The 16,113-nt window shown below is 44.6% G+C and overlaps 1 protein-coding gene across 1 annotated transcript in view; it reads left to right on the top strand.

Annotated features, from left to right (window-relative positions):
- LOC122814448 overlaps nucleotides 1-16,113 on the top strand; it is a gene marked incomplete at its 5' end in the record, with an annotated part of 380,650 nt that overhangs the window by 7,910 nt on the left and 356,627 nt on the right. The window contains one exon of the mRNA XM_044087028.1: nucleotides 15,250-15,298. Within this exon, the coding sequence (XP_043942963.1) occupies nucleotides 15,250-15,298 (49 nt within the window). The remainder of the gene's footprint in view (nucleotides 1-15,249; nucleotides 15,299-16,113) is intronic.

Here is a 16,113-nt window from a genome sequence, read left to right as displayed (position 1 = left end):
TTGACAGCAAGTTTTACATGCACTTCTTGAAAGCTGTGCAAACCTGCTCAAGGCAAAAATCAATGATACCTCCAGAATCCAGGTCCATCATGCTATAGCAGCAGTATTTGGCTGAATATACTGAACTATCACACCACCTAACCTGATTTCCTTCCCCTGACTATCTGCCAGCATACGATTCTGATGGTGTATCCAGGTATACTGCATTACTGGGAACAAATACTGCCTTTTAATGGTGTAGAAGGTTGTCTCACTGATAAACTCCAGCCCCAAATATGCACAGAAATGCGCAATATGGGCATATGTACTACCACTGAATAGAAGAGAAGATGCGAGTAGCGGGTTCCCAGCAGGCATTCGGCCTATAACTGGTTGACTTTCCCACTGAAGAAATGCATGCAACCTGTTAGTACATCCCTTATCTACAAGCTACTTAAAAAACTGAAACCTTGTACCCCATCAGCTGACAGTCTCCCATCAGAATACCTACAAATTGCCACAAAAGCTATATGCTACCCCATATCTATCCTTATTAATAGAACTATTTCTGAAGGTAAAATTCCTACCATCTGGAAAGTATCCCATATCATCCCTCTTCATAAAGGTGGATCCTCTACTGAGCTCTCTACCTTTCGACCTATTGCCTTACTCTCCCCATTATCTAAAATAATGGAAAAATGTATTCACAAACAACCACTTAACCACCTACTACAAAATAACCTACTGGCAAACTGCCTACATGGCTTTAGACTATTCCACAGTACTACGACTGCCCTTCTGTCCTTCACTGACTCTATAAATAAAAATCAGAACAATAACTCCTTCTCCTCTGCACTATTTATTGACTTGTCAAAAGCCTTTGACATGGACAACCATAACTTACTTCTAAACAAACTAAATTCCTATTGTCTTAATCCACAAGCATTACAATGGTTTAGGAGTTACCTTCAAAATAGACAACAAGCATTACTTTGGAATAACAATCTATCATCATTACTTCCCGTAAATATTGGAGTCCCACAAGGCTCTACCTTAGGTCCCCTTCTTTTTTCCTTATTTATCAATGACCTACACTTGAACACACCCCAAGCCACCTGCATTCAATATGCAGATGACTCAACTTTAATCTGTACTGCTAAAAATCTAGCCTCCCTCCAGTCACTTATCCAAACTGTATTCCTAAATGTTGAAAACTGGATGTTCATCGTGTTTCACTGTTGCAGTCATGACTGTAGGGTTCTCCCCTGCCGACAGGCAGTCCTCGGTCGGCCAGAATCCCAAAGACTGGGTCCGGCGTCGGCTGTTCAGCCATGCTCCCTGACGTCAGCGTGCCAGGAGTACAAAGCTGACAGCCGATGCCATGTTCTCCAGTCTTTCTTGCCGTGCGGTGATAGCAGTTCGCAAGTGCCGGTCGGCTGACTCCTGACAAACTTTTCTGAACAATCTTCAGTCCAAAGACTTTCTTCTCCTACTCAAAGCTAAGTACCCCATTGGGGAAACTTTTTCTTGCTCCAGCCCGATGTCAGAAAAAGTTAATAATTGTATTTCATGTGGGAAGCAAATACCTCATAAGGATTTTCATTCTTACTGTATTCCTTGCTTAGGCCCTGACCACGACATAGCTAGTTGTCGGTTTTGTGCTAGATTCAGTTAACGTACAATTAAACGAAGGTACGATTTTGCATTTCATTACTTCGGCAGGCGGTTTAATTACAAAATGTCGTCGGATATGGTTCCGGCTACCGGAGTTCACAAACGACGCAAGGACAAAGACAGGCCTCCGAGGTCCAAATCTGACGATATTGTACAAGCAGAGCCAGCTTCAGGTTCGGCCGTCATCAGTGAGGTGCTTTTGCAGTCCCTGTCATCGGCCATTTCGGAACCGATGGCCGAAATGGACTCCCACGAGGAGCCAACTAGGCCATTGAATACTTCTGTTGCAGGACCTTCGGACAATGCTCCTTTGGATGAGTCCGGAGCCGCTGTGCAGGTACTGGCTTCTGAAGGGGTTTTCAGGCCTACTCAGCTTCTAATAAAGGCAAAGCCTCCTTCCAAATCAAAGACTGCAACACAGGCCTCTTCTGATCCGGCTCCCAAGTCACAGAAACAGTTACTTAGGATGGCGGAGGACTTACTCACTATGATTAGGGGTTCACATGCCCCTCCAGACAAAACGCCAAGGCAGGAAGTTTATTATGACTCCTCTGATCAGGCTTCTGTTTCTTCAGTTTCTTCTTCTGACCAGGATTATTCTTTCCCTCCTTATGAGGATTCTGATGCTGAGGAATCCATTCCCTCAGCTTCTCCCCCTGAGGATTTCTCTTTTGGGGAAACTTTGCATGAAATGAGGGAACATTTTCACTGGGAAGGACAGGAGTATTCAGAATCTAAGAAAAGACTAAGGGATTTTCTTCTTCTTCCCCAACATAGACCCCTGGCTATTATTTTTTGGATGCTAACTTAACCCCTAACTCTTTTCCTCCAGCTCTTGTTAAGCCTGACGGATATTACAGGGTTCCTGATTTCCACCAGTTTTTATACAAGAACCCTACTGCTGACCCTGAAACCATTTCTCAGGGTCCTAAGGGAGTTAAGGCCGCTTCTGCTAAGAACCCCATTCCCACTGAGAAGGATTCCAGATCTTTAGAAAGATGGGGCAAAAAAGTCTACACTTCTGCTACCTTATCTATTAGGGCTTTAAACTGTCAGTTTCATATGCTGAAATACCAGCAATTTCTCCTGTCTGTTTTAAAACAAAAACTAACTTCCATTTCCACCTGTGCAGATGAGGAATTACATGATTTAATGCATGCTACTGAACAAGTTGGGAAGCATGGTTTACACTGTGGTTTTGATGCCTTGGAGGCTTCTTGTAGGGCTGCTGCATCTGGTACAGTAATTAGAAGGCATGCATGGCTAAAGGAACAAAATTTGCCGGATCAAGTAAAAGCTAAATTATTGGATGCTCCTGTTCAGCATAATGTTTTGTTTGGATCTAAAGCTGAAGAGGTGATTAAAAAGATGGAGGATAAGGCTAAATACATGCAAACAGTTAAAGATTTCTTACAAGTACAGCCACCCAGATTTAGTAGGAATTGGCCTACGAAAAATTGGTCCTTTCCCGCTTCAGATAGGCCTCAGAGGGGTAGATACAGACGCTCAGGAGGAAGGCCTCAAACACAAGCCTCTTATAGACCAAGACAGCGGACTGCTTCCACCCCTAGGGGAGGAGAGGACAGGTCGCAAGCTCATAGGAAACAAACTCAATGACTCCCTCTGTTGGGCTGCAGGAACTTCTTGCCTGGAAGCCCCTCTCAGAGGAAAACTTTCTCTTTTTCACCTAAATTGGACTCGTATAACCCAAGACAAGTGGGTTCTGGATGTGGTTTCAAGAGGTTACAAATTCCATTTTCATACCCTACCAAGCCCAAGCGGATGGCCAGATCTTCCAAAACATCAATGGACAGAGGCCTTAAACCAGGTGGAAGCTCTTTTGGCTATGAAAGCCATAGAACTTGTTCCACTTTCAGAGATGGGACAAGGCTTTTATTCAAGGCTCTTTCTAGTCCCCAGGAAACAAAATTCATGGAGACCCATTTTGGATCTGTCAGTCTTGAACACTTTTCTAGAGATACCAAAATTCAAGATGCTAACTCTGCAGCAGCTGCTTCCAATGCTGACCAAAAATGCATGGATGGTAACTTTGGATTTAAAGGAGGCATATTTACACATTCCCATCAGGCAGGAGTGCAGAAAATACCTCAGGTTCAAGGCCGGATTGAGGCACTTTCAATTCTCTGCGCTGCCCTTTGGATTGTCTACTGCGCCCAGGGTCTTCACCAAATGCCTGGTTCCAGTAGTAGCTTATTGCAGACTCAAGGGAATTCAAATCTACCCTTATCTGGACGACTGTCTTATTCAGGCAGACAGCAAGGAGGTCTTACTACAGCATCTACAGTTTGTTCAAAATCTTCTCAAGTTCCTGGGATTCACTGTAAACATAAAAAAGTAAAATTTGACACCCTCACAACAGATAATTTTTCTGGGTGCTTCTCTAAACACAACAACCCAGATGGCATTTCTGACACACGAAAAACAGTTACAGCTGGCTCTAACTTTCAAAACCTTGGCAACTTTAACTCAGCTATCTGCAAGGGGTTTCCTGCAGGCTTTGGGTTACATGGCCTCCTGCATCCTTCTTGTACCATATGCAAGGCTACATATGAGGAAAATACAGTGGTACCTAAAAAGTGTATGGTCACAGCATTGCCTCACTTTAGACATTCTGATCTCCGTCCTGCCTTGTCTTCAAAAGGAATTCCTGTGGTGGTCCAAAGCATGCACTCTAAACAAAGGAAAACCCTTCTGTCTGTCTCTGGCCACTCAGATACTAACCACGGATGCCTCGGATTATGCATGGGGAGCCCGTTTTCAGGGCAACTGTCTGCAGGGCCTTTGGACAAAGGATCAGAAGCACCTGCATATCAATTTAAAGGAAATGTTAGCCGTTCAGAAAGCTCTATTGGCCTTCAGGAATCTTCTACAACCAGGACAACTACTGATACGGACAGACAACACCACAGTTATGTGGTACATAAACAAGCAAGGGGGATCTCATTCCTACCCCTTTACAGACTAGCCATGGATCTATGGAACACAGCTCTAGCTTGCAATCTGGACCTTCAAGCTCAGTTTCTACCAGGGAAGCAAAACTTCCTGGCAGACAGTCTGAGCAGAAACCTTTCGGACCCACACGAGTGGATGCTGGACACCGAAATATTCAGGATGATAACAGCAGTCTGGGGATGTCCTCACATAGACCTCTTTGCATCCCACCTCAATCATCAACTACAGATTTTTTGCACCAGGACTTTCCATGAACAAGCTTGGAAAATGGATGCACCATCATTCAGTTGGAGAAACCTCTCGGGATATACCTTTCCACCTCTTCCTCTTCTTCCATGGGTATTATTAAAGATCAAACAGGACAAGCCCAAGATGATAATCTTGTTGGCCCCAAATTGGCCTCGACAGTTTTGGTACCCAACTCTGAAAAATCTATGTCTGGAGCCCCCTTGGGTTTTGCCACAGACTCAGAACCTTCTGTCCCAGCACCAGGGTCAGGTTCTGCACTCCCATGTCAGAACTCTCAGCCTGGTGGCCTGGTTAATCCAGGGTCTTTGATACATTCTGTCCTACCCAAGCAGGTTATGGATGTCATTTTAGAAGCCAGACGTCCTAGCACTAGAAAATCTTATGCAGGAAAATGGAAAAGATTTTGTTCCTGGATGCAGACTCAGGATTCTAATCCTCTTCTTCCTAACATTCCTTTGATTTTACTTTACCTGACGGATCTCTTACATAAGGGTCTCTCTTTCTCTTCCATTAAGATACATGCCTCTGCTATTTCCGCTCATTATAATACAGATCCTCCAAACTTTTCCCACCAGCTCATGAGACAGTTTCTCAGAGGAGCTAAGAACTTAAGACCTCCTAGATCTCCTCCCATTCCTGCTTGGGATCTCAACTATGTTTTGGAAAAGCTCACCTTGCCTCCTTTTGAGCCTGCTGCCTCTTCTGACATCAAGTTTTTATCTTGGAAAACAGCCATCCTCTTAGCTCTGACCTCTGCCAGGAGAGCTTCAGAGTTGCAGGCTCTTATGGCTGCAGAACCTTATATTATTTTTCATCAAGACAGGGTGTCTTTAAGGACTAATCCTACTTTCATGCCTAAGGTGGTTTCCAAAGTGGCTTTAAATCAAACTATTCACTTGCCAACTTTTTTCCCTACTCCTCAAAATAAAGGGGAAAGGATCTTACATTCCTTGGATGTACACAGACAACTACGTTTTTACCTGGACAGAACCAAGGACATCAGAAAATCAGAGCAATTGTTTGATGTCCTTCAAGGATGCATCTGCAGTCCTTACATATGGGTTGTCCTGCCTCAGGCAGCCCTTCGGTCGGCCGGATTCCAAAGTCTGGGTCCGGTGTCGGCTGATGTCGCCTTTCCCGACGCCAGAGCCTGGGGTATAAAAGTGTCAGCCGACGCCATCTTCCTCAGTCTTTCTTGCCGCGTGGTGCCCAAAGCAGAAGCAGTTCGCAAGTGCCGGTCGGCCAGCTCCTGTAACTTCAGCTACCGAAGACTTCAGAAAGCTAAGTACCCCATTGGGGACTCTTTCTTGCCTCAGCCGATGTCAGATCAAACGCTTAAAGTTAATAATTGCTTGACTTGTGGGAAACAAATACCTCATAAGGATTTCCATTCCTACTGCCTCCCCTGCCTAGGCCCAGACCACGACGTCTCGGCCTGTACTGCCTGTGCCTCCTTTAATCGACGCACTCTTAGGCGTCGGTCAGAGTTTGCAGAGGAATTTTTGGGGGCTAGTTTCTCTTATAAAATGCCGTCAGAGACTCCGACTTGTCATTTAACCAAAAAACGGAAGGACAAGGACCGACACATGCGGACCGTGGTTTCAGCTGAAACCACGCCTAGGCCTACCGTGAGTGTCTCTGTTTTGGCTGAAACCGAGTCCTTGGCACTTCCGACTGTAGAAACCGCACAACCGACAACCTCGGCCCCAGAGGCCTCTTCTGAGTCAGTTATAGATTTACCCTCGGAAACCGGTGTTCAGGAAACTACCTACACCATCCCCCTAGACAAAACTACACCAGCACGTGGAGCAGCCAGGCCCCCTGCATCCATGTCCGTAAAAGCTTTCACTAGGGCTAAAGCTGCTAAACAACAAAAATCTCTGCCTCCGAAGACTATTCCTCAGGGATCCACTACAGGTTCACAGATATTAAGTTTGGCTGAGGACCTTATTTCCTTAATTAGGGGCTCTCAACCTCATCCGGACAGGGGCTCTCAACCTCCTGTAGACAAAAGGCCCAGGGTTGAGCCCGCTGAACCACAGTCCTCTGATGAGGCCTCTGATGGCTCTACTCTATCAGACTACCAGGAGGAGGCCTTTATGGCCTACGAGGATTCTGATGCAGAGGAATCTGTTCCCTCTGCCTCCCCTCCTGAAGAGCTGTCTTTTGGGGAGACCCTTCACTCCATGAGAGAGCATTTCCAATGGCAGGGCCAGGAATTCTCTGATTCCATGAAGAGATTAAGGACTTTTCTTCATTTACCTCAGCATAGACCCTTGGCTATTCCTCCTGTTTTAAGTGTCATTGATGATGTGTATTCTGAGTCTAGCATTACCCCTGACACCCTTCCTCCAGCTCCTGTTAAACCCGATAGGTACTACAGGGTCCCGGACTCACATAATTTCCTTTACAAGGCCCACTCTGCTGACCCAGAAACTATTTCCCAGGGTCCTAAAGGGGTTGCAGCTGCCACTACTAAAAATCCACTCCCCTCTGAAAGGGAGTCCAGGGCTTTAGAGAGATGGGGTAAAAAAGTGTATACTTCTTCCACTCTGTCTTTGAGGGCTTTAAATTGTCAATTTCATATGATACAGTACCAAGAGTATTTGTTTGATGAATTGCAGAAAAAACTGTCTTCACCTGAACCCCTAGATCATAAGTCACTTCAGGATCTAGTACATAACTCACAACAGGTTAGCAACCATTTCTTGCAGTGTGGTTATGATGCACTGGAAGCTTCATGTAGGTCAGCAATGACAGGTGCAGTCATACGTAGACATGCTTGGCTGAAGGAACAATCTCTGCCAGATCATGTTAAGGCTAAGCGTCTGGATGCTCCACTGGAAAAGCAAAAGTTATTTGGCTCCACTGCTCAGGAGGTCTTAAAGAAATTTGAGGAAAAGGCTAAATCTGTACAAACAGTCAAAGATTTCCTCGAGTTTCAGCCACCAAGATTCAGCAGAAATTGGCCTTCTAAGAATCGGTCCTTTCCAGAAGACAGATTTCAAAGAGGCAAGAACAGGCGTGCCAGAGGTAGAGGGCAAGCTAGAGGCTCCTACAGAGGACGTCAATGGCAGCCTCCTAACCAGAGAGGTAGTGCAGGACCAACAACTACTGCACAAGGACAGACTCAATGACTTCACCTTGACCCCGCCGACCAGGGCTCAATTAGAAGCACCTTTGGGCGGAAAGCTATCTTTATTCTCAAGAAATTGGCACAGTATTACAAGGGACAAATGGACACTGCAAATAATAGACAAAGGATACAGGTTCCATTTTCATACATTACCAGAAAGAAAAGGAATGCCAAATCTGCCACCAAATCAAAGGGCAGAGGCTTTAAAACATATTGCCAACCTATTGCAAATGAAAGCTATAGAAAAGTTTCCTCTCACAGAACAAGGTCAAGGATTTTATTCCAGACTATTCCTTGTCCCAAGAAAAGAAAAACAATGGAGGCCTATTCTCGACTTGTCCGCACTGAATACTTATCTCATTGTGCCGAAATTCAAAATGCTGACCCTACAGCAACTCCTTCCCATGCTGGGCAAGGGGTCTTGGCTGGTAACTCTGGACCTCAAGGAGGCATACCTGCATGTCCCTATCAGACAAAGTTGCAGAAGACATCTCAGATTTCTTGCAGGTTCAGAGCATTATCAATTCTCAGCATTGCCCTTTGGCTTATCTACTGCACCCAGAGTATTCACTAAATGCCTGGCATCAGTAATTGCACACTGCAGACTTCAGCGGATTCAAATATACCCGTATCTGGACGACTGCCTTATACAAGCAGACAGCCAACAAACTATAGTAAAACATTTGAATTATGCCATCCGCCTACTGCAGGCCTTGGGATACACAGTCAACATTCACAAATCAAGACTTGTGCCATCCCAAAGAATAACTTTTCTGAGTGCGGAACTAGATACAACCACCCAAATGGCTTTTCTCACAGAAGAAAAACAAAGACAACTACTGGATTACTTCAAAAATCTGACAAGACAAACTCAGATGACTGCAAGGAAAATCCTGCAGGCCCTGGGTTACATGGCATCGTGCATTCTTCTGATTCCACAAGCAAGGCTGCATATGAGAAAACTGCAATGGTACCTAAGAAGTTTATGGTCTCAGCACAATCACAGCCTAGAAGCTTTGATACCACTCATTCCTTGCCTTCAAAAGGAATTTCTGTGGTGGGCCCAAGCAAGCCAGTCAAACAGGGGTCTGCCTTTCAGCAAACCAGTAACCAGCCAAACCATTACCTCGGATGCTTCAGACCATGGATGGGGAGCACATATGGAGGACAGATGCATCCAAGGACTATGGTCTCAGAAAGAATTGCGCATGCACATAAACCAAAAGGAAATGCTGGCAGTGATACATGCAATTGAGGCCTTCAAGCACTTTCTACATCAAGGCCACCTGCTAATAAGGACAGACAATACCACAGTTATGTGGTACATAAACAAGCAAGGAGGTACCCATTCCTACCCTCTTTTCAGGCTAGAAATGAATCTTTGGGAACTTTCCCTAAAGCTCAATATAGAGCTGCAATCCCAGTTTGTGCCAGGAAAAGACAATGTACTGGCGGACAGCCTAAGCAGAAACACCATGGATCCACACGAATGGATGCTGCACCCAGATATCTTCCTTCAGATAACACAATTATGGGGGAGGCCGGACATAGATCTTTTTGCCTCCCACCACAATCATCAGCTGAAGAAATTCTGCTCAAGGACATACCACCCACAAGCATGGAAAGTGGACACCACCTCTTTCAGCTGGAATACTCTAACAGTGTATGCATTTTCACCTCTTCCACTAATGACCAAGGTCTTACTGAAAATCAGGACAGAGCAGCCAAAAGTGATTCTAATAGCCCCGGACTGGCCAAGGCAGCACTGGTACCCACTGTTACGGAGCATGTCACACACGAAACCGTGGCCTCTACCACAATGGTCACTTCTTCTGACACAGCACAATTACAAAACTCTGCACTCCAGCCTGAAAACCCTGCAGCTGACAGCCTGGAGAATACCTTGATTCCTCACCAGGAAAAGCTATCCAAGAGAGTGAAGGATATCATCATGGAAGCTCGCAGACCTTCCATGAGAAAGGTATATTCAGCAAAATGGAAAAGATTCCACACTTGGAGCACCACAAAGGGCCTAGATGTGACCGTGATGAGCATGGCACATATCCTGGAATACTTGGCAGAAATGCTCCACAATGGCCTTTCTTACTCTTCCATAAAAATTCATCCTTTAGCAATTTCAGCAGAATACAATACTGATCCAACTGTCTTCTCTCATCCTCTCTTAAGGTAGTTTCTAAGAGGAATTAAAAACATCAATCCTCCAAGAAAACCACCAGTACCTACATGGGACCTTAACTTCATGTTGGAAAAGTTGACTCTACCTCCCTTGAACCAGCAGCATCTTCAGAGCTACAGTTCCTGTCCTGGAAGACTGCCTTCTTTCTGGCCATAACCTCAGCAAGAAGAGTATCTGAATTGCAGGCACTCATGGCAGTACAACCATTTCTTATTTTTCATCAGGATAGAGTCTCTTTGAGAACCAATCCTTCATTCATGCCAAAGGTGGTATCCAGGATCTCATTGAACCAAGCTATTCACCTGCCTACCTTCTTTCCAAATCCACAAAACAAGGGGGAGAAACTTCTGCATACCCTGGACATTCACAGACAGTTGCGCTACTACTTGGACAGAACTAAGACTTACAGAAAAACTGACCAGCTGTTGGTAGCATATGCTGCAGGTATTCAAGGAAAAGCAATTTCCAAACAGACAATTTCAAAATGGATAGGGAATTGCATTCGATTCTGCTACTCTTATCATGGAAAGACTGTGCCAGCTAACATCAGACCTCATTCCACCAGAGCCACAGCCACCTCCACAGCCTTTTTAAGAGGGGTGGCTACCAAGGACATTTTAGAAGCTGCCACATGGAGCTCCATGCATACATTTTCCAAGCATTACAATTTACCCTTATATTCCAGATCCAGAGCAGGTTTTGCTACGGCAGTCCTGCAGGGCATTGTAGCTACACCATCATTTTCTTAGATCCTACCACCCCCAGCTTGGCTATGGTATTCTACCCATATGTAAGGACTGCAGATGCATCCTTGAAGGACATAGTACAGTTTTGTACCTACCATAAATGTAGATGTCCGATAGGTATGCATCTGCAGTCAGGTTTACCCTCCCCTCTGTGGTATTTCTTGGGTACTTATCCCCCTTATAGCTAGCTGGGGTTATCTATTATGGTGTATTTGTTTTATATTACTGTGCATGTTTGGAATTTTTTGCATTTCTCCAAATTTAGCCTTCCTTAGAGGGCACCTGACATCTGGGGCAAGAAAAACTGAGGAAGATGGCGTCGGCTGACACTTTTATACCCCAGGTGCTCTGACGTCGGGGAAAGGGCGACATCAGCCGATGCCGGACCCAGACTTTGGAATCCGGCCGACCGAAGGGCTGCCTGAGGCAGGACAACCCATATGTAAGGACTGCAGATGCATACCTATCGGACATCTACATTTATGGTAGGTACAAAACTGTACTTTTCTTATGCTTCAAGTTCCCAAGGTAAAGCCATTTCAAAACAGACCATTTCTAAATGGATTGCTCATGGAATCAGATTTTGTTATTCACACCATGGAAAGCCAATCCCAGGGAGTATACGTACTCATTCCACCAGAGCTGCTGCCACTTCCACTGCCTTCCTCAGGGGAGTTCCTACCAAAGACATTTTGGAAGCTGCAACTTGGAGTTCAGTGCATACTTTTTCAAAGTAATACAATCTACCTCTCTACTCTAAGTCTAGGGCAGGCTTTGCTTCTGCAGTCTTGCAGGGCCTTTTAGCCACCCCTTCTTCTTTATGACCACCTCCCTTTCATTCTGCTTTGGGATTCTACCCTACAGTCATGACTGCAACAGTGAAACACGATGGACATAGTACAGTTGTGTACACTTACCATAAATGTAGATGTTCGAGTGTCTTCACTGTTGCATTCTGGGTTTCCCTCCCTCCTGTCCCCTCTTAGTTTTACTTTTGTGTGGTTACTTTTTCCTCCATTCTTCTGAGGTGTATTTGCAAAGGTTTTGGGACCTTATTCATTTTGGGACTCCTGACATCTGGGGCAAGAAAAACTGGAGAACATGGCGTCGGCTGTCAGCTTTGTACTCCTGGCGCGCTGACGTCAGGGAGCATGGCTGAACAGCCGACGCCGGACCCAGACTTTGGGATTCTGGCCGACCGAGGACTGCCTACCGGCAGGGGAGAACCCTACAGTCATGACTGCAACAGTGAAGACACTCGAACATCTACATTTATGGTAAGTGTACACAACTGTACTTTTATGCAACACTGCCTCCTCCTTAATCCCAAAAAAACAAAACTACTACTTTTTACTCCAACTCATAAATCACCCAATACATTCTTTACCATTACCTCTAACAATGCCACCAACATAACCCCAGATACTACCACCCGGCTACTAGGAGTTACAATTGACAATCGGCTTAACTATGATGACTATATTAACTCCACCATAAAGTCTGTTAACAAAAAACTAGGTACTCTCTATAGAATTAAACCATTCCTTACCCCTTCAGCCAGGAAAACCATTGCCCAAACCCACCTTATTTCTACCGTCTTCTACGCCTCTGCCATATATACTAACTTATCAAAAAACAACCTCTCCAAACTTTCTCACTGTTATAATAACATAGCTAGATTCATCACATGCTCTCCCTTTAAAACTCACCACTGCCTTAAACTCAGACAGCTAAGATGGCTAGAAATACAGAACCATATACTCATTAAACAGTTACTTATTACTCATAAGATCCTGCACTACCCCAATAATACCCTTATCCTTTCTGATCTAATTTCACCATATAAAAATCTAGCTACACTACGTTCTGCCAATAAACTTCTAGTATCCTCAATCAAATCTAACAACAAAGCTGGTGACTCTCTTTTCTCTAATACTACAGGTAAAAACTGGAATCTGCTCCCTACTGAACTATTTACCCTAACTTCTACTTCTCTATTCAAAAAACATATCAAAGAACATCTTAAAACCCAGTGGGTCTGTCCTTGTGCTAACCCAGACTGAAATCCTCTGCCCCTCCTGCTCAAATCCCTTTCCCCTCACCTAAGCCTCCAAACCTACTTTTTTCCTCATTATTTATATTAAAAGTAAAATTACAATGATCTTACTCTGTTTTGTGTTTTGAACAAGTGTTTCTTATTTTATATTTAGTTAACCTTTAGTACAATGGCTATAGTCCATAATTTTATTACTATATTTTTCATTTAACCAATGCTACCTCTGTACTGTATTTTTTATATACATGTCCTTTTATATATTGTTAACTTTGTTACTGTTCATGTTTGGAGCTTTTCTCCCCAGGCCTCTACTGAAAATGGACATATATCCAGTTAGACTAGCCCGGTCAACAAATGTAAAATAAATAAATAAAATGTCCACTAATGCAGCATACCTTTACAGATACATAGGACCCTAACTTTGTTTTCTTTTCCACTTCTGCAGCAGGACTTCGGCATTCTGGGCAGGTCAATTTTAAGAGCAGTGAATCAAGGCAAGACTCAAAAACAATGAACTTTGGTTCACTTATCATCTTCATCCTCTTCCACCACTGTGTCTTCCATGTCAGTGGTTGTCATGCTGTCAGAAAGGTAGCTCCAATTGAGATTCTTTTCTGTCTCATTTGTGCAAGAATCAGAGGACTCACTCTGCATGCTTGTGTTATGCATATCCGGAGCAAGCTTGATTGGAGTGCTGCAAGCCTGCACGTGAAGAGACATGTAGGCACTTGAGCTAGATGTGGCTACTTTACTGCAAGTATCATCCTCCTGTTGAAGACATGGGTTGACACTCACTCTACGCCCACTGTCATCATTGGAAACTTGATCTTCTGGTGCTCCTGACTGATTTGTTTCAGTCTGAAAGTGTGGATTTCCTGCAGTATGTGTGGTCCATCAACAATGACACTGCATCCTCGGGAAACTGTACAGCTGCATCCTTCATCTTCCATGGTCTTGGATTCTGTTCCACTGACTTTGCTTGAACTCCTACACTGATGCCTTTCTTTTGCCGGAGGTTTGTTTGGCATGCTACCGTACTCCTTTCCACTGCAGTCATTTCTATGGCTTCCACAACGTCTTCATATACTTGTACCTGCAAATCAAAGAAAACTACCTATGAAATTTATACTGCATAGCAGGCTGTCATAATAAATTATCCTGTTTAGGACAGCAGATTGCACACTATTTGGTTCAATGGATGATGCTCAAGTCACATTTCCATGTTTAACAGTCTGCATTTTTTTAACATTTCTACACATTACTCTACAGCAGCTAACATTGTGCTAATTCCAGCTTTTTTCTTCCAGTGGAAGTGAATATGAAGTGCCACATCACTGTACCAGCACTGAACACCTGTGCTGTACTCCATGAAGTGTCACGTCACTGTACCAGCACTGAACACCTGTGTTGTACTCCATGAAGTGTCACGTCACTGTACCAGCACTGAACACCTGTGTTGTACTCCATGAAGTGCCACATCACTGTACCAGCAATGAACACCTGTGCTGTACTCCATGAAGTGCCATGTAACTGTACCAGCACTGAACACCTGTGCTGTACTCCAGAATGCCTTCAGTGACTATCTATCCACAAAGCAGTTCAAACACTTAACACTACATTAAGTCAATACTTACCACTACAGAAAGTTTAATCTCTGCTTTGTTGAACAGTACAGAAAATGCACATTCCTCACTGGTCTATCAGTACACACTCATTGAGTAGTGCAGCATTACTCATGTCTCTCTCCCTAAACAAAACCCTTCCGCCACCAGTTCATATTGCACAGGTCTTCATACATACGTACCTCTACAGGTTCTGGCACAGGACGATGTTCCATGTTATCTGGAGCCACTGCAGGCTCTGCTTCCTCATGCACTGTCTCCATTTCATTCTGCCTCTGCACATGGCAATTAGGCTGTGGTAAGGGAAAAAAAACAGGCAACTGTCACATTACAACCATCACCCTGGATGTTATCAATGCTGGATGTATGTGAAGGAGAACATGAAGTTACTGACCTTGCATTGACGGTACAGTTGGTTATTCACAACATCTGGCAAGGTTGGCTGGGTTGTATTAAGAAGTTCCTCAATAAGCTGCGGGCGATAGTAAAGGCATTAATGAATCATACTACACAAGCGATAGACCATACACTGTACATGTCATGCTAATCAAATGCAAATATCCCATAACTGATGTGTTGTTGAAGCGTCTTATATTTGCATGTTGTTTGTGCTGCAGCTGCTGTTCAGATGATGTCCTTGGATGTCTGGTTGCAAAAGTGAAAAGTGTAGGTACAGCGTCCTTAAGTAGTTGATGAGTGGGCCGCCTTGGCTTCATGTTTTCTGGCAGTAGTTCACTCTTCGTAGTCCAGCTGAAATTGTTTCTCTGTGAAATGTTTGGAGCACAGGAAGTGATGTGGTTTTGAACTGCTGACCGATTCTTCCACAGACCTGCCTATGTTACCGACATCTATCCCACAGTTTACCACCCATCGTGTACATGGCCGGCCTTAGGCATAGGCGAACTAGGCAACCGCCTAGGGCGCTGTACAGGCTGGCCATATAAAGGGCGCGATTTGCAGGTATTTATTTATTTATTTTAATTTGCTTTTCTAATGCGGGCAGCAGAACCATAGAGTGAGGGGGGGAGGGGTGTTAGGCATCGGAACCATAGAGTGAAGGGGAGGGAGGGAGCACCCCCCCCAGTGCAGGATGCAATGATGTTAGCTTCACGAGGGGCAAACCTTAATGCAAAAGAGAAGCAGCAGAACCACAGAGTGAGGGGGAGGGGGGTTAGGCGCCGGAACCATAGAGCAAAGGGGAGGGAGGGAGCGCACATAGAGCGAAGGGGAGGGAGGGAGTGCCCCCCCATGCAGGATGCAATGATGTTAGCTTCACAAGGGGCAAACCCTAAGGCAAAAGTGAAGAATATGGCAGTTTATTTAATTCCTCTGCTTTGCTTAATTGCCTGGCTGGCACTGGTGAGTGCTGCTATGCGGCTGACTGTTAATTTAATTCCTGCCTGGTACTGGACTGGTATGTACTGTGCTGCTATATATTTTACTGCTGTATTTGACAACTCGGTCACTGCACACTCATAACA

Source organism: Protopterus annectens, chromosome 10.part0 (genome assembly GCF_019279795.1).
Source record: "Protopterus annectens isolate FY-2018-M chromosome 10.part0, PAN1.0, whole genome shotgun sequence".
NCBI classification, from domain to species: Eukaryota; Metazoa; Chordata; order Ceratodontiformes; family Protopteridae; genus Protopterus; species Protopterus annectens.
Note: the sequence above shows the minus strand (reverse complement) of the source record. Positions and strands in the feature narration are given on the sequence as shown.